Below are 25,337 nucleotides of genomic sequence, written 5' to 3'. Positions count from 1 at the left end.
CTCTGTTTCTGAAGTCTCCAGTGCCCCCTAGATCAAGATCCCCTACTATGTCTTCCAGATCTTTCAGGAGCCTTTCGAAAGAAGATGTGGGAGAGGGCAGTGGTGAGACTCCTGAAGTAGTTTGCCTTACCAAACCATAACAAAATTATTGTTGGCTCCGACCCAGTTGGCTGTGCAGCCACTCGATCCAGCACTCTTCCCCCAAGAGCACCAACTTCGGTCTCAGCCCCTTCTCTCTCCAGAGACAGAGAGACCCTCAGCCTCAGGAGCCATCGGCTGGTGGCCCCCACTCTTCCGCGGCCTCCCCGGAATGCACTTTCGAGGAGCCTCCCTGGAAGAGGCTATGTAAGAGGAAGCATGTTGACTCCCAGGATGAGTCCTTGACATTGGACACTAACCTCGAGGAGTTGGAAGGGTCCCCCAAGTCGTCCTGTAATGTCTCCTTCATGGACATCTTGGAGATACTTAAGCAGAGGTGCGATTGGCCCACTTTCAACCCTGCAGATGATGAGTCAGTGTACCTGAAGGCTTTCGGGTCTCAACCTTCTGCCTTTTGGGTGTCTCCACCTTTTGAAGAACTAATGGCTCTAGTTAGTCGTAAGGTGTGGGATACTCCTGATGCTGTGGAGCCAGTCCCCATGAGACCCAATAAGTTTCTGTCTGCCCCTCCTGATAAAAAGTTTTTGTCGAAGGGTGTTCCCGTAGATGCCATGGTGGTGGCGGCGGCCACAGAGAAGGAGCTGGCAGAGGCTTCTTCCTCTTTTCATCTGCCAAATAAGGATTCTCGACAGATGGACAGATTTGGGAAACATATCTTTAGTTCAGTGGCATTTACCCTTCTATCATTTAACTATCTCACTCACTTCATGAGTTTGCAGCAGGATCTCCTCAAGGAGTTAGGAGATTGTGTACAAGGTGCATGTACTGAGGGAGTCCCTGACAAAGATCTCTGCTCAGTTGTCCACCTTAAATTCCATAGTTAACTCATTCATGTGGCTTATCTTCTATGGGCTGATGGAGCAAGTAGAGTAGTGGGTTCAGGAGTTGCCCTGAGGCGTCACTCCTAGATTCGCTTGTGTAATTTTGCGGAACCATTCAAGTCTACTTTCACCAACGCCCCTTTTGATGGTTCCTCATTGTTTGGTTCCAAGGTGAAGGGCACACTCACTCGGTGCGAGCAAAAAGGAAAGACTCTTTCTTCTGTGGATGTACGTTTTACTGTTCCCCCTCAACCATACCCCAAAGGTCAAAGGGATGGTAAAATGTGGTTCAGAAAGTCCCAGAGGGTTTTTCCAGACACACAGGCTGAATCCTTTTTCAGAGGCAGAGGAGGATATGGGAGACGTCACCCTAGTGGCAGGGGCGGTCCGTAATACCAGCAAGGCCGTGATTCCTTCAGGGATGGCCTTATCGGCGCTCCTGATGTGAGGCCCAACTGCGTTTCTCTGGGGCCGGTCGGGGGTCGCATTTCTTTGTATCCAGAAGCCTGGCTAAATATCACTGAAGACAAGTGGGTACAAAGAATTGTTACCACAGGCTATATCATACCCTTTTCCTGTCCACTGTTCGTTCCCAAGAAGATTCCAGATGTACAACCCAATCAGAGGGATCAGGCAACTGTGGAGATCAACAAGTTGCTTTTAAAAAGATTCTTCCAGTCCGTCCCAGCAGACCAGATAGGATCTGGAACTTACTTCAGGTTCTTTTTAGTCCCAAAACGAACCAGAGATTGGAGGGCAGTACTGGACCTCAGCAGGTTAAATGAATCCATGAAGAAGGACAAGTTTCGGATGGCAACTCTGCAGTCGATACTCCCGTTATTAGGGAAAGACTATTGGATGTGCTCTCTGGATCTCCAAAACGCTTACTACCATATAAAAATGGACAAGGTGTCCAGGAGCCATCTACGCTTCTGGCTGGGAGCCAGCCATTATCAGTTTCGCTCTCTGCCCTTTGGTCTCACCACAGCCCCCAGGGTGTTCACCAAATGCATGGTAGTATTGACAGCTCACCTGAGACATCAGGGATTCCTGGTGTTTCCGTATTTGGACGACTGGCTCCTGACCGCCCCCACCAGGCATCTACTCCTCCAAAACAGAGACGCCACTATTCATCTTTGTGCTAGGTTAGGGATCTCTATAAATTGGGAAAAATTTGTATTATTGCCCTCTCAATCTGTGATTTTTATAGGTGCAGAGGTAGACACAGTGAACATGACCGCTTGTCTCCCTGCCAAAAGGGCACAAAACTTCTCAAATTCAACGTTTTCTCCTGTTGCTGAAGGTCAAAGCAAAGTAGGTTCTTCAGCTCCTTGGGGCTATGGCTTCCACTATTCTATTAGTACCATTAGCCAGGTTGCACATGAGAATTCTCCAGTGGCTTCTGTCTTCCCAATGGTCCTTCCAGTATCTTCCACTGAGTCATACAATCCTGCTGACGGAATCATGCAAGAAAGACCTTCTTTGGTGGATAGCTCCCAACCAATTAATCATGGGTGCCCCCTTTGTTCCTGCCCAACCTGTTACCACTGTGACCATGGATGTCTCCCAGATCGGTGGGGGGGGCATTATCTCGGCAGGACTGTCCAAGGCACATGGCAAGAACATGAGGCTCCCTTCCATATCAGTGCTCTGGAGATGAGGACGGTGCTCCTGGCATTGCAAGCATTTCAAGACCTTCTTCCTCTAGGGACTATTGCGATACAATCAGACAGCATGTTGGTAGTATGGTATATCAACAAACAGGACGGTACCGAGATCTTACCCACTCTGTCGAGAGGTTATGCGAGTTTGGGAATGGGCGATTTCTTCCCAGTGCTTTCTGGTTACAATGCACATTCCAAGGATGACGAACGCGATAGCCGACAAGTTCAGCTGGATGATTCTACTGCCTCACGAGTGGTCTCTGAAACAGGAAACAGCGGAACAGATTTTCCACAAGTGTGTACAGCCTTTCTGCGATCTCTTTGCCAGCCCAGTCAATACCAAATTCAGCAGCTATTTTTCCCTCATTCCCTCTCTGGGAGAGACACCCAGAGACGCTCTGGCTCACGATTGGCCCATGGGACTTCTGTATGCCTTTCCCCCACTTCCTCTCATTTCCAAAGTGATTCAGAAAGCCAGTTGGCTGGGAAGCAAGTTGATCCTCATTGCTCCTTACTAGCCTCTTCAGGTCTGGTACCTCTTTCTTGAGCCTCTTCTCCTGGACTATCCTTGGATCCTGGACCCAGCTCCAGATCTGTTGACTCGCATGTCAGGTTTGCTACATCCCTCAATCCACACCCTCAGGTTGACAGCGTGGCTGCTCCAGTTCCATCCCTAGTCAGGCTTCATGATGTATCATCCTCAGTATCACATATTCTTATGTCCTCCCATAAACCGTCATCTAGGAGGCTGTATGGTAGTAAATGGAAAAGATTTTCGATTTGGGCACAGAAAATGAATGTGGATCCCTGCACTGCCTCTATTCCTTTGATTTTGGATTTTCTCTCTGAGCTTTTATAACAAGGAGCTGCCACCACCACTATCAGAGTCCTACTGGCGGCGATTTCTCATTTTCACTCAGGGTTTCCAGATAACAATTTAATGTCTCATAAGCTATGCAAGACCGTTTTGAAAGGAATCACTCTTTTGAGACCACCACTGCAAGAACATGTGGCTTCTTGGGATTTAAATTTTGTGTTGTCCAAACTGACTTCTCCCCCATTTGAGCCTTCACACTCATCTTCATTGAAATTTTTGTCTTGGAAAACTTTGTTTTTGGTAGCAATTACGTCAGCTAGATGGGTTATTGGAGCTACAAGCCTTGTCTGTTAAGCCACCGTATTTGATTTTTCACAAGGACAAGGTGTCACTGCGTACTAATTTCTCCTTTGTTCCCAAAGTTTGTTCCCCTGCTACTTTAAATCAATCCATAGAACTCCCAGTTTTCTTCCCTAATCATTGTAATGCAGCTGAATACCGTTTTCATCAACTGGACATTCATAGACACCTACATTTTTGTTTACAACGGACCAAGGATTTTAGGAACTCAGATCAACTATTAATTTCCTTTTCTGACTCCAAATTGGTCTTATCAGTTTCTAAAGTGACACTATCTAATTGGATTTCCAGTTGCATGACCTTTATCTACAGTTCGGAGGGCAGACCTTTATCTTGCAGGGTTAAGGCTCATTCTACCAGGTCGCTGTCTACCTCTGCAGCCTTTAAAGCCAGGGTCCCACTTGATAATATCTGTGCAGCAGCTATGTGGGCTACCCCTCACACTTTTAATACACATTACAAATTGGATTTAGCTTCCAGGGGTAGAGCATCCTTTGGCTCCAAGGTGCTCAGGAGTATTTTTCAGTGAGCCAACCAAGAATAAGGCACTACGGACCTGCCCCATATGTAAAAATGAAGGTGAGATTGGACTACACTACATAAAGAAGTTATGTACTCACCATAACGTTCCATGTTGGTAGTCCATCTCACCCTTCATTTTTACCTACCCGCCCTCCTGCCCCCTTCCTGGAAGATCTGGATATAATAATAATGATTTGGTTATTTTGGTTGGAGACCCTTTAGTATTGGTTTGTCTGTTGTGGTTATTTCTTCTAGTGAGCAGCAAACAAGATCTGGGGTTTGTACTGGTGCACTATATAGGATACCTGCTTAGCCACGAGCCAACCAGAAGTCTTCGAGCTTGGAAATCGGCCGAGTCAGAGCCGAGGATCGGCTCCAAACACATATGTAAAAATGAAGGGTGAGATGGACTACCAACATGGAACGTTATGGTGAGTACATAACTTCTTTTTTTCTAACAACTTTCTAAGAGGAATATTAAAAATTTGTCCCAGATTTTGTCCATTTGCACCTTCTGTATGCCTTTGTCCAGAATTCATGTACTAATAGGCTGAGAGGTATGATAACATGACAGTGAGGAATCCCCATGCAAATGAGCCCCACTGAGTCTGCAAGCAAAAGAGCCAAAATAGTGGTCAGGGACATTTTAAAAGGGTATGCTGCATGGAGGTGCATACCCTTTTTGAATGTCATGATCTGTGGTGTATTAAGTGAGAGGTTCTAGTAATAGCTGCAGCAGTAGCACAGTAGTATGCGTTTGGAACTGCCATTGGAGCCTGTCATTGCAGTATTGAGTGTTGCAGCCATGTACACCACCAGATGAGGAGCACACAGGACTTCACAATACCAGCAGCTCACACATCAATAGACTGTGGACCATTTCCAACAGTACAGAGATACTGTAAGGAAAATAGATGATCGTGTTGCTCACAAATAGAATCAAAGAGGATGTATGGTATGCATATTCCTGTGGATACAAAGGTGTCTATAGCCTTAACCATCTTAGTTACAGGGACCTTTGAATCACCTGTAACAGGACCATTAGCCTTGCAAATCCTAATCTAGTTCCTCAGTATTGCACTATAACATGTGAGGGAGGAGATATGTTGTCCCCAGGACAACAGAAGAAAGGACCAACACCCTGAGGTCCTCAGAGCCTCAGAGCCTCAGAATGCACATTTACTTATTTTAAAGCATCACATGGCCCAGACAGCCTGCAGTAAAGCAACTGGAAGGATTTCCACTTTCTAAATGGCCAAGTTGTCTGTAATGCAGAAGTTATTTATAATGTGTCTTTGCTCCACCACCCAAGCAGCTCAAATGATTCACACATTTGGCAGATAATCCAACCTATACTAATATTTCCCCCGAGGGGGACTTCCCAAAGAGTCACTTGATTGATAGGTACACACACATGCTGCATAGATAGGGCTACAAGCACAGGTGCCATGCATGCAGGGATCAGGCCACATATAATATGTGGAGTTTAGTGTGCTGCAGGTGATACTGGGTACACTTTTGAGCTCTGGTTGACAAACTGAATCAGAACCACCCAGACCATGCAAGAAATGGCCTGTAACATAGCCCATGTGAAATGTGAAACATATTGGAACATTTCTTCTGACTATTGAAGGAATGTTTCCAATATCTAAACACCTCAGAAGGAGCATTGCAGTGCAGTCCAGACACATGCAGCAACATGATGTTGAGATCCTCCAAACCATTTATAGCAGCAGGAGGGTAAGGTGCAGAGTCAGGAGAGGAACATGCAGCAGCAGTACATAGCTGAGGCAAAGACAGGCACAGTATATTGCAACACTGGCAAAGAGGTGGCATCTGGTCCACAGCTGTGGTCTGTGACACAGACAGCATATAATAGTGATGCATGCAGTCTTATACCCATGCTTTGCTGTTTAGTGCATGGACTGACCAAGGGATACATCAGTCATCACCATACCCAAACTAGTTATGGGGTGGGCAAGACACCGGTGGAGATAGACAGTGACAGGTGACTGCAGTAGTATGATCTGGGCTGTGGTGTAGTTCCTGTGTGGTCCATTACCTTACTTGGATAGAGGGAAGTTTCTTTGCTCACCAGTGGGAGTGGGGAGCCTTGAGCAGCCTACCTGTCCTTGGGGGAAGTGACCTCATCACAAGAAGCTGTAGTAATTGGTTGTTTGGGACCATTCCTAGCTCTTTTGTAGTTCACTGCTTAAAATCCGCCTCTGGGTGTTTTTTTCTGGCTATACTGCTCAGACAAGCTCCACGTGGGTTTACAGAGTGGTCCTAGCAGCAAGGAACTCAAAAAAGCGACTACCTTCTGGATTTAAGTATATTTGCTTTTTTTCACTGGAAATAGCTTCTGTTGCTTACTTTAAACTAGCCTGAACTGTTTTTTTTCTGATTACTGCATTTATTTTTAAATCTGCACTTAGTTACATTTAGTCGAATTTAATCTAAAGTTTGCTTGTTTGTTTAATTTAACTGTGGAGGCTGCCCACTAAAGTGTGCTAGCCTATATAACTAATTTATCACTGTCTCTGCATTTTCTGTGTATTTCTACAAAAAAAACAAAAAAATAATCCTTGTTTTCCCGCCTTTCTCAACTAGTTTAGACCAGTATACAGGCATTGCTGTATTCTGGGCTGTGGTGTAGTTCCTGTGTTGTCCATTACCTTACTTGGATAAAGGGAAGTTTCTTTGCTCACCAGTGGGAGTGGGGAGCCTTGAGCAGCCAACCTGTCCTTGGGGGAAGTGACCTCAGCACAAGAAGCTGTAGTAATTGGTTGTTTGGGACCATTCCTAGCTCTTTTGTAGTTTACTGCTTAAAATCCGCCTTTGCACGGGTTTGCGCAGTCGTGTGCATAGGTTAAACAAGGTTAAACTTTTTCTGGCTCCGCCAAGTCTGCTCTTCAATTTTTCCCTTAGAACTGTTTCTACTTGCAATCTAAACAGCCTATACTCTATCTGAAAAGCTCAGCACTTGCTCCTAAAGCATTTTTATACAGGTAAAGCACTCTTAAACAAAAGAAAGTACTTCATTCACCTAAATTCTGTTGAGTACACATCTCCCTATAGGTCCTTTCTGACTCACACAGCAATCTTTTTCGCTATTTCTAGCATGTCGAAGGGTCAGTTGCTGGCGTCCTCTCCTGTTCATCTGGTGAATCTGGGAATCTTGAGGCAATGTTACAATTGCCTCATGTACACAGACAACCCTCTGCTCCTCCCAACAAATACAAATATATGCGAGAGATGCAACTATATAGCCAAACTGGAGGCTGAGCTCTCTCAATTCAGTACTGGCAAGACCAGTCAGGAGGAGAAGGTAACCATGCACACCACAAACCCAGTCTCACATAGAACTATCACAACAGCAAACCAAACACATAAACACAAAAACATACTCGGAGGCGCTGATTAAAAATCTACCAAAACAACAGAGGCCTCCAAAGTAGACACCCAAGCAACCACCACCTCAAGACATAGCACATGCAACACATAGTTCACAAAGTCAGTGTGCTAAACAGTCACAGCCCTTAAGGCCAAACAACATGCCAGACACACTTGTAATAGGTGACTCCATAGTCAGACACACTGACGTCCCGCTCACCAGACTGAACAAGGAAAAGGTCACAGTAAGCTGCCTGTCGGGAGCTAGAATCCACCACATAACACAAGCACTCAGGTCACTCCACAGCAAGTACAAATATGACTCAGATATTGTACATGCCGGTGTGAACGACCTGAGACGTGCCTCCCTGGACTACATGAAAAGAGACATAGAGGAGCTCTCTGATTATGTAGCCCAGGCCGGTATGACCCTGACCCTGAGCAGCATCTTACCGTCACCAAGAATGATGCCACAGTACAAAGACAAAATGATCAGTTTTAACAATTGGCTTAATTACTGGTGTCATTCTAAGGGGATCCAATGTCTGTCTGCTTGGGATGACTTGCTTGACAAGCCACGCTGCTTCGCAAGGGATGGCTTGCACCTGTCACCCCTGGGCTTCCGGATATTGGCCAAGGCTCTTGACACCCCCATAGTGCCTTTTTTAGGCAAGGCTCAAATGACAAACCTACCTCCCTAGAAAACACAAGTGGAAAAAAAACTAAGGGTAATGCTGCTCAATGCCAGAAGTCTAAACCTCAAGATGCACACCCTCAAAGCCCTCCTCAGTATGGAGAACATCGATGTCTGTGCAGTGACTGAAACCTGGTTCAAGGCTCCTGAGAGCACCCCAGCACTATCAGGTTTTACCTCATATCATGCTTTCTGGCCCCAAAACATGGACCACACCACAAAAGGAGGGGGAGTATCCATTTTCATCAAAGATACCCACACCCCCAGGTTAGTGGCAACGCATGAAGCATCGGAGACTATCCAGGTGCAACTAACCATAGGCAAAACTGCCTTACAGTTTGTAGCATGCTACAGACCACCCTCTCAAACTCAGGAACCCCACACAGCCTTCCTGAAGACACTGGAGAGTATGAATGTCTCTCCAAATACCATCATTTTGGGAGACTTCAACTACCCAAACATAGACTGGGAACATTACTCATGCCCCAACACCCTAGCCCAAAGGTTCCTAGAATTCATAAACTCAAATGCAATGGAACAACTAGTCACCATTCCCACAAGAGGAAACAATATACTAGACCTGATCATCACAAACATGGGGACAAAATGCTCCACACCGGAAGTATATCCCTCTTTGGTAAGATCAGACCATAAATTAATCTCAATGGAAATCCACATCCCGCCCCCACCCCCTGCACAAAAGACCACAGTGAAGAACTTCTCAAAAGCAAACTTCACACTTCTTAAGACTGAAGTGGTATCCTTCAAGGCCCCTGGGCCAGTGGAAACCACAACCCACACTGCTGAATCCTTTGCAAATGCCTTCTATGGACACCTTCAAGAATGCATGGATCATGCAATCCCAAATAAAACCAAGGCCCATTTCCCCAAAGGCAGGTGCCCGGTCTGGTGGACCCCAGCCATATACAAACTTTACAACAGGAGGAGGAGGAAGCTACTACATGACAGAGCAAAATCCCAAAAAGGGAAGGCGTCTCTGATCAGTACTAGCAAAAAACTACGATCACTCATAAAATCATCCAAGGCCAACTTTGAGAGAAAAATCGCAAAAGACACAAAAGACAATCACAAGGCCTTCTTTAGCTATGTTAGAAACCTGGGTGGAAACTCCCAGATATGCTCAGAGTTGGTCCAAAATGACACAAAATACACTGAACCCACTGACATTGCCAACATTCTGGCAGACAGGTTCAGTGCAAATTTCTTCCCTCCCTCCAAAAGGAGAAATAACTATCCCAGCAGAGTGTAGCCTCCCTAACATCTCAGATGCCCAGGTGAGAGCCGCCCTCTCTAAAGCTAAAAACACAGCATTAATGGGACCGGATGGTGTCCCGGGCTGTGTGCTACATGAACTCCAAGAGGAACTAAACCCACACATAAGGCTGCTGTTTAATCTTAGCCTTACTACAGGATACGCACTCCAAAGAGTGGCGACGGCAACAGTGGTCCCACTTCACAAAGGCGGTGCCTCTACGGACCCTGGAAATTACCGCCCCATAAGCTTGACGAGCCTGGTCTGCAAAGCTATGGAGAGGATCATTATGGAACTCATAAACAAAGACATTGGGGGTCTACAGACATTGGATCCTACTCAATTTGGCTTTGTCAAGGGCAGATCCTGCCTTTTGAACTTGGTCGACTTTTTTGAAACAGTCACTAAGGCCATTGATGAGGGTAAGGCAGTTCACACAGCCTACCTTGACCTTGCAAAAGCCTTTGACACAATACCCCACTCGGGCATCATAGACAAACTCACCAGCTTAAATGTAAACCCATATGTCACAAGATGGGTTTCAAACTGGCTCAAGGACAGACCCCACAGGGTCAGAGTTGCTGGAGCCATGTCAGATTCTAAGCCAGTCACAAGCGGTGTCCCACAGGGCTCAGTCCTAGGACCCCTCTTGTTCGGCATTTATTTTTCCGAAGTACAGGCAAACATAGGAGGATTGTGGCTGATAAAGTTCGCAGATGACTGCAAACTGGGCGCCATAATTGATACTCCAGCGGACACAAACATCCTTCAGAGAGGCCTCATAGAAACGGATAATTGGTGCCAGAGCCATGGCCTTAAACTGAACGCCAAAAAATGTATAGTCATACCCTTTGGGAAAAAAAAGGTACTGACAAGTTACCACATAGGCGGTAATCCATTAAGTACGGAAGAGGTAATCAGGGACCTAGGGACCCAGGTTGACAGTAATTTCTCATTTGACACTCACATTGCCAAAGTGGTTAGGAAGACCTTCTATATTGCCCACCTTATCATGAAGGGTTTCACATCTAGATCAAGAGAGGTCATTGTGCCCCTGTACTCTTCTCTTATCAGGCCAATGATTGAGTACAATGCCCCATTTGGGATGTATCTCACCCGACACCTGCAGCAGTTGGAAAGACCCCAAAAGTTCCTCACCAAGAGGATAAAGGGTCTTAAACATATGTCATATGCTGCCCGACTGAAAAAACTCCAGCTCTATTCAGTCGCATACCGCCTACTCGGAGGTGATCTGTGCCTGACGTACAAGGCCATGTCCAATCCTGAATTAATGGACATGCTCCACCTCAGAAAATCCAAATCCATCAGAGCCATGAGAACAAGTGACTTAAACCTCAACACAGAAATAAATAGGACGTACTGGAGGGACAGATTCATAACCCAGAGGCTCCCTACACTCTGGAACAGAATCCCAGTCCATGTTAGGCAGAGCCCCTCACTGACTCTATTCAAGAGAAATCTCGACGAGTGGATGGGAGATCGTAGGTTTACCCCGGGGTCATCTCTGTGTCACTACTAGACAGAGGCATAGTAAACTAAACCCTAAAAGGGCATAGTATTCTCATCCTAAGGGGTGGTGTAAGCCACATACACACTGGCTAGGCTTATAAATGCCTTAGGGCAGATAGCCTAGTACGAACCTATGAGTAAGGGTCATGGTGGGTGAATATGGTAGCCACATACTTTGAGAGGTTGTGGGGTATCGGGGATCACATTCTGTAGTGGTGTGAGGTTGTGATCCCATGATGTGACTTGAGTGTCATTGTGTAGGGGGCACAACGAGATCCGTGGCTGGGATGAGATAGAGCTATGGTACCATGCAAGGCCACTCTGACAAGCCATCTTGGGTGTTGAGGCTGATGAGTGTGGTTACCCATAACCTGGATGATGACTGGGAATGGTAAGACATGTGCCCACAGGCAATAGTGAGGGGATAGAGCTATGCGACAGTGCATGTACAGCTTGATGGGGCATCCTAAGTGTTGAACCAGAAGAGCATCAATTCCCACGGCCTGGAAGACATCCTTGACTTTGACATGGCAGGCTGTGTGTGTTCAGAGGCAACAGTGAATACTGCCTTATGTGTCTGTGTATTCTTCATTGGAAAGGCTTCTGCCTGACTACTTTGTATCCAGATATATTCACTGCTACAGAGTGCATATCCTGTGTGGTTATACCCTACATCATTTGCAGTGTTTGTTGTTGTGGCAACTGTGTATGCAACATTCACCAATAGAAGCTTCAACAGTGCTGTTCTTCCTGTGTACTCAATGTCTCTTTGTAGTTAGTGTTTGCCATCTTGCAAACCATTGAGTATACTCACCATTTATACTATCCTGTGGGTGGCATTTGTCTGTGCCTGGATCACTGATATGAACATCTGTTCAATGCCATGTGTCATAGGTATATTGTGGATAGACACAAAGTCATGCCAGTGCCCTGATCCTCACTTCTCTCCCTTTTGATGTGTATATGCACCTCAGAGGGAGTGTGTACTTTGGATGCTGTTTAGGCTGGGGGATTTAGGTGAGTTATGTGAAAGACTGTTAGGAGCAGGATATATGTCCTGCACTGGTAAGGCTGTGTGTTCAACCTGTATGTCTACAGGGGCTTCTGCAATGGTGGATGAGGGTGATCCTTCAGCTTGTGGTGTAGCAGACAGTGCTAGAGTTTCATAGGACTTTGCCACTTGAATGAGACCATCATCGGCTACAGGTGCCCTGGTGGCATCCAGCTCTGTCTTGCGTTATGCTGTGCTGGACTCTTTGCCAGTGTACCCTTTGAAAACATAAGCACACACAACACCATTGCCAGCCCACACACACACACACATTCCTCTCTGACACTGTGTCATGCATAAAGTACAGCTATAGTATATGTTGACAGACACCTTGTCATGCAGGTTCCTGAGTTTGCAAACCAGACGTATCTGGAAGGGCAGATATGCAAGTGGGCCATGATCAAGCCTTCCCTTCAAATATACATCACAGTGTCCTATACCATGCTTTGTTGTTCATTTTTAATCTACTTCCTGTACTAACACATTCATGGTTTGTCAGCCTAGATCCCCCATCCAAGCCATCATCAGTCATAAGGAGTTTTTCTCTGTGGCCATTGAGTGGCATCAAGCCCTTGCACTAATCCTGACTGACAGTATTCACCTCATACATGACCACCTCTGTTGGCTATTATACCTCTCGCTGTTGCTTTGTTTTTCTCTCTATTAATGTACTGAAGAAATACACTTCCTATGGAACCAATATGTCGATATAAAAACCCTAAACTGTTTTTTTGTATTTGGTTTGTATAACTATCAGTAACGTGTATATTGTTTAGCATGTAATTTCTTTGTAATTTTTTGGTAATGTCTTGGACCTTTTCTCCCTGGGCCTCTTCTGAAAATGGACATATATCCAGTCGGACTATCTCGGTCAACAAATGTAAAATAAATAAAAATAAAAGCTCTTCCTCCACAGTGAGCTGCTTCAGTGGTGGTGGTCCAACCCTGTGGTAGACTTATTTTTTTCATTGTCCTTAGCCTTTTCCTTTGCAGTGGAGTATCATATCTGTTTACCTTATAGCTACCCACAGTATTGACATCCAACACAGTCACTGCCAGATCTGTTCAAGATAATGCATATCTGTGGCAACTTGGCCAAAGAGGAAGTCATGTTTATAGAGGGCCTGCACTAACACTTCATTCTCCCAGATGACGAGCTTTTCAAGGCATATTGTGTCTATCTGATGACGTTGTCATTACTTCTACACTTATGTAAAAACTCATGCGAGCAAGCGGGTGTATATAATATTTATTTTATTTTATTTAACATTTGTTTACTGGGAAAGTCCGACTTGGAACAAAGCCAATTTTCAGAGGAGGCCCAGAGAGAAATGCTCCAGACATTTGTCTTTGTAATGTGGAAGGAAACCAGGGCACCTGGAGAAGACCCACACAGACGCAGTAAGGACATGCAGACTCTGCACAGGAGGCACCCCAGCCGAGAATCAAACTGGAGAACCTCTTGCTGTGAGGTGACAATGCAACCGCTGTACCACTGCGCCATCCTGCTATATGCTATAAAATGCACTGACTCCCCACTCTTTATGCACCTGCTGTCATCTGCAATTAGTGCTCACTGCAGCTTCACTGACCCCCCCCCCCCTTCAGTTTATGTACTCTTTCCATAGCTCAACATATGGCCCTGGAACCACCACACCATTGTTGACATGCCCTTCTTGTGGTTTCCTGTCTTCACAGTTAGACCCCCCCCCACAGCTACAGTTAATGTATTTTGTGTGCCATACCATTGTTGTGTTTCCACTTGCACACTCATCATGACATTTGCACCCATCCAGTGACATCCACCACAGAGGCTGTTTTTGCTGAGGTACTTCTCCAGGTAGAACTCCTTCCTTAACTCTGGAAATCTACACAGCTACAGAAACTTTACTGAAATTCCTGTGTTTGAGTTGTAAGCTGCAAGTGATGCTGCTCATAGTGGCACTATTGTGTTAAGACATTTATACTCATGACATCAGTTGCCACCATGGTTTGTGAACCTCTGCATGTATTCACTATACTCTCCATACATATCAGTGTTACTCTTTGATATCACATTGACCACAAAGCATGTGACATGTATGCTCATGAATACATCTTATGTACCCCATAGCACTGCAATGTAGAGCTGTGGTCATGTTTGCAGTGCTAATTGCATGACATGTGATTTACAAGTTTGGGATCTTTGTTCCTTTAGTTGAACTGATTGAGTGGCCATGATTATTTTAAGGACTGGGGAATGTAGGGCTTCAGCTTGTTGTGCCAGGAAGAGCCGACTTTTCCTGTTTGTCTTGCACATGAGCTTCTGGGACCACCTACTAGACCCATTTTGTAAAGTGGATGTCCGGCATGGGTTTGGCTGCAGTACTGAGTGGTGTCGCTCATATCAGCCATTCTAGTAAGCAGAGCTGCCTAAGTACAGTGGGAGTCAGAGGTTCAAAAGAGGATCCAGAAGTGTACTGTAAGGATTTTTTTCAATGTTATTGTCTACTCTTTTCTCAACTGTTGTGCATGTGTACTTATGATTCTATACTTTGATCCAGTGACAGAGGAGTGACAGCCGAACATGGTTGGGTGCTGCATAAGGCAGGTGCACCTTTCCTAGTGACAGGGTGTTATGATGTTTGTGTCAATCCATTGTACCACTGTGATTCTGTTTGTAGCGTACATGTGTGAGTATTTTCCCCTTTGTGTCATCCTTTTGCTGGTCCAGTAGTGGAGGAACAGAAAGTAAGGCCATGGTCTCTTGCATCTGTAGTGGCTACTGCATCTGGTGCTGGGTCAAGAGACTGAACATAAATTAAGAGACAAGATTTATCAGCATGTCTATGAAATTAAAATGAAAAAAAAAAAACTAATGCTTAGCATATACAAGAAAATCCTGGGCATGAATTTCAGTTTACCATCTTTTGGAATAAAGTTTTTTTAGCAGTACCAGCCTTGCTTCAGTAGTGTTCCACTTCTTCACCAGTTGCTTCCAAGGCTACCTCTCAGTAAGGAAATTACAGTCTCCATACCGGAGATAGTCTGAAAGGGTCTCCGGTGCCCTCTGTGTCTACTTCTCAGTGGAGCGGGTGAAGGCTCCTCTTTTGAAAAATGGGCTGGAGGAATTTCCAGTTTTGTACAAACACCAGTTGCACAAACCCATAGGTGCCCAGGTGCATCTTATCTGTGTTTACTGTCTGCCAGGAGAAAACAACAATCGGACAGACCATCTGAGCAGGACAGTGTCAGAACCTCACGAGTGGGGGTTAAACAGGAACATTTTCAAAGAACTTACTCAAAGATGGGATGTACCAGAAGTAGACATTTTTTGGCTCCAATTAACAGGCGAGTAAAAAAAAATACTGCACAAGGGTCAAAGACGGCCTGGAGGACAGACACCTTTTCCTTCCATGGACAGGTCTGTTTTTATATACATTCCCTCCCATACCTCTCATCCCCAGGTTGCTACTAAAATCAGGAAGAAAGGCCAAAAGTGACCCTAATTGCACCTTTTTGGCCAATACAGCATGGATTCCCACTGCTAAAAAGTATCAGCATTTCAGCCAATCTCTGCTGTTGTTCCCAAGGATCAATACTTGACCCTTTTCCTCTTTAATATTTTCATAAGTAAACTTCATACAGCTACAACACTTGTCACGCTAGTACAATATGCTGATGATTCAACCCTTATTTCCTCTGTCCAGTCCATAACAAAATTATGGGGAATCATTCAAAAATCTTTCACTGACATTCTAAGTTGCCGCTTAATGCCAGAAAAAACAAGGTTGTGCTATTTACTCCAAAACACTTTAAACAGACGCACATATTTCATATTACCTCAAGTAATAAAGCAAAAGTAGAAACTATGAACCAGATTAAAAAACTCAGTGTCTTAATAGATGACAGCCTCAAATTCGATCACCACATACTTCAATTCTGTCAAGAAAACTCACAAAAAGCTCTGCATTTTCTATAGGGCCAAACCACTACCTGACAGATCAAGTAAGGATTACTTTAGCAGCAACATTTCTCCTTCCTTCTCTATTATATGCTTCCCTTATTCTTACAAATATCAACATACGTATAAAACGAAACTAGCCTACTGCTACTACAAAATAGCAAAGTTTGCAACAACCAACCAACCTTTTAAAACACACTGCTGCCTTGTATTAAAACAATTTAACTGCCTTGAACTCCCAAACCAGTTGACATACTCACAAGTATTCATTGCCCACAACCTATTGTACTGTCCAAACAAATGCCCAGCATTACAAAATGCTGTACTGTATTATTTACCCACTAGATGTCTTTGCTTTAGCAATAAACTCTACTATGTATCAGTAAGACATTCAACACTGCTGGAGACTCTCTCTACTCCCATTGTGTCCAAAACTTTGGAATGACATCCAGACGCACTTAAAACAGATAAACAACTTAAATAGTTTCAAAGAGGGCTCTGATGTTCTTTGTGTTTCACTGTTGGCAGTCATCACACTTGGGTTATCTGCCTGCAGGTAGCCCTCAGTCGACCCAAATTCTAGAGATGTAGTATTTCTGCTTCGGATGCTGTCGCTTCTTCCATGACATCAGGGGTATTAAAACAGGCAGCCAACGCCATTGCATCAGTCTTTATTGCCAAGGAGGAACCCGAAGCAGAAGCAGTTGCAAGTGCCGGTCGGACGCTACCTGAATTTTTCATTTTCGAGTGAATAATCCAGAAGTCTTTTAAAGCTAAGTACCCCATTGGGGATTCTTTTTTTTTTCTTGCTCTAACCGATGTCAGAAAAAGTTAACAATTGTCTTACCTGTGGAAAGCAAATATCTCAGAGAGAATTTCATTCTTACTGCATCACCTGTTTAAGCCCAGACCATGACGTCCCTCACAGTCGGTTTTGTGGCTTGTTTAATGCCTGAACTGTTCATTGTCAGGTTATCTGTATCGTTAAATTCTTTCGCTCTTGATCGCCATACTCAGAAATGGCTTTGGTAAGCCATCCGACTACCGATCTTCCAAAAAAACGTAAGGATAAAGATAGAGACACACGGCATAGGTTCAAACCTGCCGACGATGCTTCCACTAAGCTAGTCGCCAGTCCGCCGGTACTCAGTGAGGCACCTTTGCAGCCCCTGATGCCAGCTTCTATGGATTCACAGGTTTTTGCTGAGACCCTTCCGGAATCCAGTATGCCTCGAGATGCTCCTTCGACTATGGAAGCAGCGGATGTCTCTACCTTAGATGAGTCCAGAGCCACTGTGCAGGCACTGTCTTCTGAGGGAGTTTTTCTTACTACCCATATTTGAATCAAACCGACAACTTCTTTTTTTTACCAAAACTACTGAGTTTCTTAGGCCCAGAGTATGCACTACGCCCAAAAAAAAGCGATGTCCAAAGTGCATGCTCAGGCACCCATGCCACAAAAACAAATGCTTAGAATGTCTGAAGACCTTATTACACTGATAGGGGAAGCCAGCCTTCCCCTGCTAAGAGACTAAGAACACAATCCCCTTCAGGTTCTACAGACCAAGAGTCAGATGACTCTGTCCTTTCTGATTATGAAGACATGCCCTTATCTGCCTATGAGGACTCAGATGCAGAGGAATCTATTCCCTCTGCCTCCCCTCCAGAGGATTTCTCTTTTGGTGAAACCTTGCTTACTTTAAGAGAGAATTTCCATTGGGAGTGCCAAGACTATCAGTCCAAAAAGAGACTTGGAGAATTGTTAGCATTGCCTCAGCACAGACCTTTAGCAATAGCCCTTGTCCTGGATGTTATGGATGATGTTTTCATGGAATCCAGTCTTACTCCAGATACTTAACCTCTGGCCCCTAGGAAACCAGACAGGCCCTACAGAGTACCTGATTTTCACAAGTTTCCTTTTAAGAATCCTACTGCTGACCCCGAGATCATTTCCCAAGGACCTAAAGGTGTTAAGGCTACTACAGGCAAAAATTCTATCCCTTCGGGCAGGGATTCCAGAGCTTTAGACAGATTGGGTAAGAAGGTATATATCTCTGCAACTCTTGCTATCAGGGCATTGAATTGTCAATTTCACATACTGAAATACCAGCAACATGTTATGAAACTTATTAAACAAAAACTGCTAAGCTTTCGTGATTGTGCAAAAAATAAAGAATTGCAGGAGCTTATACACTCTACAAACCAAGTTAGTTAGCATACTTTGCAGTGTGGCTTTGATGCCCTAGAAGCTTCTTGCAAGGCAGCAGTCACTGGCTTTGTACTGAGAAGGCATGCTTGGCTGAAGGAGCAGACCTTGCCAGATTATGTCAAATCTAAATTACTAGACGCTGCTTTGAATAAGGACCATTTGTTTGGCACCAAAGCAGAAGTTGTTTTTAAAAAGATGGAAGAGAAGGCTAAATCTGTGCAACCTTTTAAAGCATTCCTACTAGTGCAACCACCTAGATTCAGTAGGCATTGCCCATCTAAACACTTGTCCTTTCCAGCCCCCTTCAGGACTTCCTAAAAAAGACCCAGGGGCAACAGACCACCCAGACTATAGTTTCATGGTATGCAGAGATCTAAAGAGTGGAGTGCCCCCACCCCTAAAGCAGGGAGTGGTAAGCCACCTCCTTATGGAAAAAGCCCACAATGACTTCTCAACTCTACTTCCCAGTCCAATTGCTTGTGCCCCCAGGAGGAAAACTTGCCCTTCATGCAAAAAATTGGATGTCCATCACTTAGGACTGGTGGGTCCTCAACATTGTATCCCAGGGGTACAAATTTTATTTCCATTCACTGACAACCCCAAGCGGGTTCCCAGATCTTCCTCCAAACCAGTGGACAAAGGCTCAAAACCAAGTGCTTTTCCTGCTCAATATCAGAGCTATTCAGCTTGTTCCAGTAGAACAGAGGGGTCAAGGATTCTACTCCAGACTATTACTGGTACCCAGGAAGGAGGGCTCTTGGTGCCCAATCCTGGACCTTTCAATGGTCAATGCCTTCCTGATACCAAAATTCAAGATGCTTACCCTGCAACGGCTTCTCCCCGTGTTAGCCACAGATGCCTGGTTAGTCACCCTAGACTTAAAAGAAGCCTATTGGCACATCGCCATAAGGGAATCATGCTGGAAATATCTATGTTTCAGGGCAGGGTCTGTGCATCATCAGTTCTCTGCACTTCCCTTTGGCTTATATACTGCACCCAGGGTATTCACAAAATGCCTGGCTCCAGTCATTGCATACTGCAGGCAGAGAAATATCCAAATTTACCCCTAGTTGGATGACTGCCCGATTCAGGCGGACAGACAGGAATTGCTGCTTCAGCAACTGGCATTTGTAAAACTCCTTCTCGCCTCATTGGGGTTACACCATCAATGAAAAGAAATCTCAACTGGTAACTGGTCAAAAGATTATATTCCTGGGAGCAAGCTTGGACACAACTTCCCAGATGGCATTCCTAACTTCAGAAAAACAGATCTATCTGACAGACTACTTCAAACAAATGGCCACCAGAACCCAGCTATCTGCAAGAAAAATACTGCAAGCCCTAGGGTTCATGGCCTCATGTAATCTGCTAATTCCATATGCAAGACTGCATATGAGGAAACTTCAATGGTACTTAAAAGTCTTTGATGCCTGGAAACAGTCATTCCTATTATACCTTGTCTAAGAACAGAGATCCTCTGGTGGGCAGAAGCATGCAACCACAACAAGGAACTACATTTTACTCAACCCTTGCCGCCCAGACCCTGACCACAGAAGCATCAGATTATGCATGGGCGGCTCACATCGCGAGCAAATGTGTTCAGGGCCACTGGAGCCCAAGGCGAATTCTCCTGCACATCAGCCAAAAAGAGATGCTAGCTGTACAGAGTGCCCTGAAAGCTTTCAGAGACCTAATCCTTCCAGGGCAACTGCTGATAAAAACAGACACCACCACAGTTATGTGGTACATCAACAGGCAGGGGGGAACCCATTCTTACCCCCTCTGCAGGTTAGCCAAGGCCCTGTGGAACACGGCCTTGGCCAACCAAGTTGATCTACAAGCTCAATTTCTGCCAGGCAAACAAAATTCACTGGCAGACGACTGAAGTAGAAATCTCCTAGACCCACACGAGTGGAAATTGGAGCCCAGCACCTTCAACCTTCTGATCCAGAAATGGGAGACTCTAGAGTGGATCTCTTTGCCTCCCCCGATAACCACCAGTTAAGCAAATTCTGCACCAGGAACCCTCACAGCAGGGCCTAGGTGGATTCCCTATCCTTTCAATGGGAAAACTTCTAAATTTATGCCTTTCTCCCTCTGCCCCTTCTCTCAAACGTATTACTCAAGATAAAACAAGACAGGCCAAGGACAGTTCTGATTGCCATGGATTGGCCATGCCAGCACTGGTACCTACACCAGACTCTATCCCTGCTTTCTCAGCAGGACGGGACAGATTTTGCATCCTCTATTGCAAACCCTAAATCTTACAGCTTGGCTTATTTCTTAAATACTCCACCAGCAACCCTAAGCAAACAGGTGCTGGACATCATCCTTGAAGCCAGAAGGCCCAGTACTAGGACATTCTATGCTGAAAAGTGGAAAAGGTTTTGTTGTTGGATTCAGTCTATAGGTAAGAACACATCTGCCATCCATATCTCTTTTCCTGGATTACCTAGCAGAACTACTCCCAAGAGGCCCATCTTTCTCCTCCATTAAGATCCATACCTCTGCCATTTTGGCTCATTACAACACTGAACCACCTCTATTCTCTCACCTCTCATCTAACCATTCCTGAAAGGAGCAAACAACTTAAGGCCACCAAGGAGAGCACCCACCCCTGCTTGGGACTTTGTACTGGAGAAGCTCATACTTCCCCCTTTTGAACCTTTTGCTACAGCAGAGTTAAAAGTCCTTTCTTGGAAAACAGCCTTGCTTCTAGCCATCACTTCAGCTAGAAGAGTGTCTGAGCTACAAGCACTAATGGCTGTGGAACCCTTCATTATTTTCCATGCTGACAGGGTCTCCCTCAGGACCAACCCTTCCTTTATGCCTAAAATGGTGTCCAGTGTGGCTTTCAACCAATCCATCCATTTGCCACCCTTCTTCCCTAATCCTCAAAAGAAAGGGGAAAAGGATATGCACTCTATGGGATATGCACAGACAGCTCAGGTTCTACCTTGATAACTCTAAGCCTTTCAGAAAATCTGACCAGCTCCTAGTCAGCTTTGCAACAGGGGCCGAGGGCAAGGCCATTTCAAAACAAACCATTTCCAAATGGATAACACAGTGCATCCATTTTTGCCATAAGCACCATGGAAAACCAACCCTTCAGGGGGTCAGAAGAAATTCCACTAGGGCTATATCTACCTCTACAGCATTTCTCGGGGGAGTCCCTACCAGGGACATACTGGAAGCTGCTACCTGGAGTTCTGTACACACCTTCACCAAGCATTACCACCTGCCTATCTTTTCCAAATCTAGGGCAGGATTTGCAACAGCAGTCCTGCAAGATGCCTACTAGCCAGCCCTAACTCTTCTTGACTGCCGCCACCCTTCCTCAGCTTTGGGAATCAACCCAAGTGGGATGACTGCAACAGTGAAACATGAAGAACATAGTACAGTTGTGTACACTTAACATAAATGTAGATGTTTGAGTGTATTCACTGTTGCAGTCCTGGTTTCCCACTCTCCAGCCCCCTGGTTTTCTCTATATCTTTATCTCTCCTCTCTGTCTATTCCTACTGGTATTGGTATTTACTTTTTACTGGTGGTGTTTTCCCCACCATGTACTAGCTCCCTGTTTGAGGGCTGTGACATTTGGAGCAAGAAAAACTGATGTAATGGCATCAGCTGCCTGTTTTTATACCCCTGATGTCATGGAAGAAGCTAAAGCATCCGACGCAGGAATCCTAAGTCTCTGGTATTTGGGCCGACTGAGGGCTACCTGCAGGCAGATAACCCAAGTGTGATGACTGCAACAAGTGAATACACTCGAACATCTACATTTATGATAAGTGCACACAACTGTACTTTCTTCCTTCTCACCTGGGTAGCTTTACTCTGCTTTTCTCCAACTCTTGCAGCCACTTTGCTTCCCAATCTTTATCTTAATTGTTCCTCCTCATACTGCACTCATTTCCTAAACTCTTACTCATCCTCCTCCTCTCACATCCCACCACTAACTGCAATTCCTCCTCTGTCCATTTATCCTCCTGCTCATTTCCATAGTTTCTCCTTTCATCTCTCTTATCAGTTTTAATCTAGATTACTACTGGTCTGTCTGTAAATTATTACTTACCTCAAAAACACCCCAATTTTGATATTTTCCCTGCAAGCCATCTTGTAAATTAACTATGATTGTGTTTTACTTTTCTGTTCGATAATTAGCCTATATATGTTAAGTTCTCTCTTGTTTTGTTTTTTTTTTGTGTGTGTGTGTTACAGTGTAAGAAATATTTGAAAATCATGCAAATAAGCTCATGTTACAGATGTTTTACCATACAAATATAAATGTGCATCATGTGTAACTAAAATGAGGAGCTGCTGCCATGGCAGGTGAATCTGCTGTCACAGAACAGAGGAGCCACTATTCATCGCAATCCAGAAGAGCTCTTGCTCCATCCTGGGACATTAAATTTTGTTTTGAAGAAGCTTAATATTTCTCCCTTTGAACTGGCAGGGTCTACAGATATGAAGTTTTTAATTTGGAAAACTCAATTCTTAACAACCACCACCTCAGCTAGAAGAATTTTGGAGCTGCAAACTCTTATCTCTATAGAACCCTTCCTCAGGTTTCACCTTCACAGAGTTTCTCTAAGAACCAAGCCATTCTTTATGACTAAGGTGGTCACAGACCCTGTTTTTTTCAGCTAAACCACAAAGCAAGGGAGAGGGCATCCTTCACACATTGGATGTCCACAGGCTAGTCTGATATTCCTTGGACAGGGCACATTTTCAGAAAATCAGGCAATTTTTGGCCTTTGCATCTATCAAGTCAGGTAACATATTCAACAGACCATCTCCAAATCACTTTCCAGTTGCATCTAATTTTGCTACAAACATGGAAAACAGGTGTCACAGCACTTTAGGGCACACTCCAGTAGGGCTACTACATTTACTGCTACCCTCATCAGGTGTATATCTGCCAAGGAAATAATAAAGGCAGCTACATGGTCATGTGTTCACATCTTTACCAAACACTATAACCTACCCTATTCTTCTAGAACTAGAGCTGGGTTTGCCTTTGCAGTCTTGCAAAACATTCTAGGTTTGCCTTACTTTTTACTCCGGCCTCTCAACATATGATTTGGGAATTCTCTCAAGCAGTTATTACTGCAGTAGTGACACACAATGAACATAGTACAGTTGTGTTAAGTTAACTCAGAAGTATATGTTCGACTGTCTTCACTGTTCAAGTAGTCTTTGCCTCCCTCCATTCCTCTCTTCTAAGATTTGGATTGGGGTGAGTACCCTAACACTTATCCCTTAATCTACATTCCTCTTTGTCTCCCCTTTCAGGCCCTTTCCCTTACAGTGGCCTTTCTGGGAGTAGTATGAGTGCTTTGTTCTCCTGGCCTAATGTTTGGAAAGTGTGCAGAACTTGCCCTTGGTATGGGCAAAAATTACCCGAGAAAATGGTGCCAACTGGACGACCCTTATACCCTGACATTCTGACATCACAGGGGCGGTTGTCTGCTGGTCCAGCAGGATAAAAAAATCTCTGATATTTGGTCTGGTCAAGGACTTCCATAGCAGGAAATCCCAAGGAGTTGTAACTACAACAGTGAAGACAGTCTAGCATGTCCACGAAATGGTAAACTAACACAACTGTACCTTCTTTTTCCTGACACATCCAATGGGCTTGCTCGTTCTTTATATTCTGTTGACCTTCTTTTTCAGATATGCCCCATAGTGCACTTGATCAAACTCATTCCCCCTGGGAAAGATGTGTGTACCACACATCTTTAGTCCTCCCCCTCCCTGACAAATTTTTCCAGTGCTGGAACCAGTGATCTAAACTTGGCTGTTGGGGTTGCAGTCAGAGCACCATCCCTTTATGCCATGAAGCCAGCATAAGTTGATATCCATTAGTTACATGCACCTTGCTCCATATTTTTTTAATTTGTTATATATACTTAACATTCTTAGTCATTCAGCAGCTGTGCAATTATGCATTCAGATTTTGAGCCCTGATAAATGCTTATGTTCTCTCTTTTTGCTTTAGGTTTCGACCACATGAAAATGCCGATCCTTCAAAGCCACGTGTTCCAGCTTTGATTGAGAGCCTGATAACATTCAAGAATAATGACCATGGTGCTTGGGTTAGAGGAGGTGACATCACCATCACAAACTCAGCGTAAGTTATAATCTGTAATATCATTTGGGACAGTTACTTGACTATTCCATGAAAATTTGGGAGAAGGTTGCATTAAAAGGCAAGTTTTTCAAATATGTCGTACAGAGTATGCTGCCAATTGGAAGCCACACTTTTAAACTTTAGAATGAAATAACCTCTCTTTTATTGTGCATGTACTTCATTTTCTCCATATCTCACTAATACAGTAAGCTTTAAAATTGTGTCCAAGCAGTTCAACAGTCCAAACATATAGAAAATGAATGCATTTGTTAAAAGTAGGTTAGCACTTTCACATAGAGCTTCATCAGACCATTAAGAACAAAGTGGTCAAAACTTATAAATATAAGACATCAACCAGTCAGCTCACATATCCTAATCCATCAAATTTAAAGTGAAAACACATATTAAAAAACTTGAAACCTGAATCATGACTTAATAAATTTACAATTCATATACAAATCCTAAGCTTATAGGTTCATAGGTTCATAGGTAGATACTAGGCTATCTGCCCTAGGGCATTTATAAGCCTAGCCAGAGTGTATTTGGCTTCCGCCTCCCTATTAGATTAGCCTACTGTGCCTCTGTAAAGTAGGTCACAAAAGGTACCCTTTTAAGATTAGTTTACTGTGCCTCTGTCTAACAGGGACACAGAAGAGATCCCAGGGGTGAACTTGCGATTTCCCATCCACGCGTCCTGATTTCGCTTGAAGAGGGTCAGCGAGGGGCTATGTCTAACATGAATTGGGATTCTATTCCAGAGTGAGG

The 25,337-nt window shown here is 44.5% G+C and overlaps 1 protein-coding gene across 1 annotated transcript in view; it reads left to right on the top strand.

The window, feature by feature from the left end:
- CEMIP2 (cell migration inducing hyaluronidase 2) overlaps positions 1-25,337 on the top strand; it is a 939,901-nt gene that overhangs the window by 517,664 nt on the left and 396,900 nt on the right. The window contains exon 9 of the mRNA XM_044059182.1: positions 24,441-24,572. Within this exon, the coding sequence (XP_043915117.1) occupies positions 24,441-24,572 (132 nt within the window). The remainder of the gene's footprint in view (positions 1-24,440; positions 24,573-25,337) is intronic.

Source organism: Protopterus annectens, chromosome 17.part0 (assembly GCF_019279795.1).
Source record: "Protopterus annectens isolate FY-2018-M chromosome 17.part0, PAN1.0, whole genome shotgun sequence".
Lineage (NCBI taxonomy): Eukaryota > Metazoa > Chordata > Ceratodontiformes > Protopteridae > Protopterus > Protopterus annectens.
This window is presented reverse-complemented; position numbering and strand designations above follow the sequence as displayed.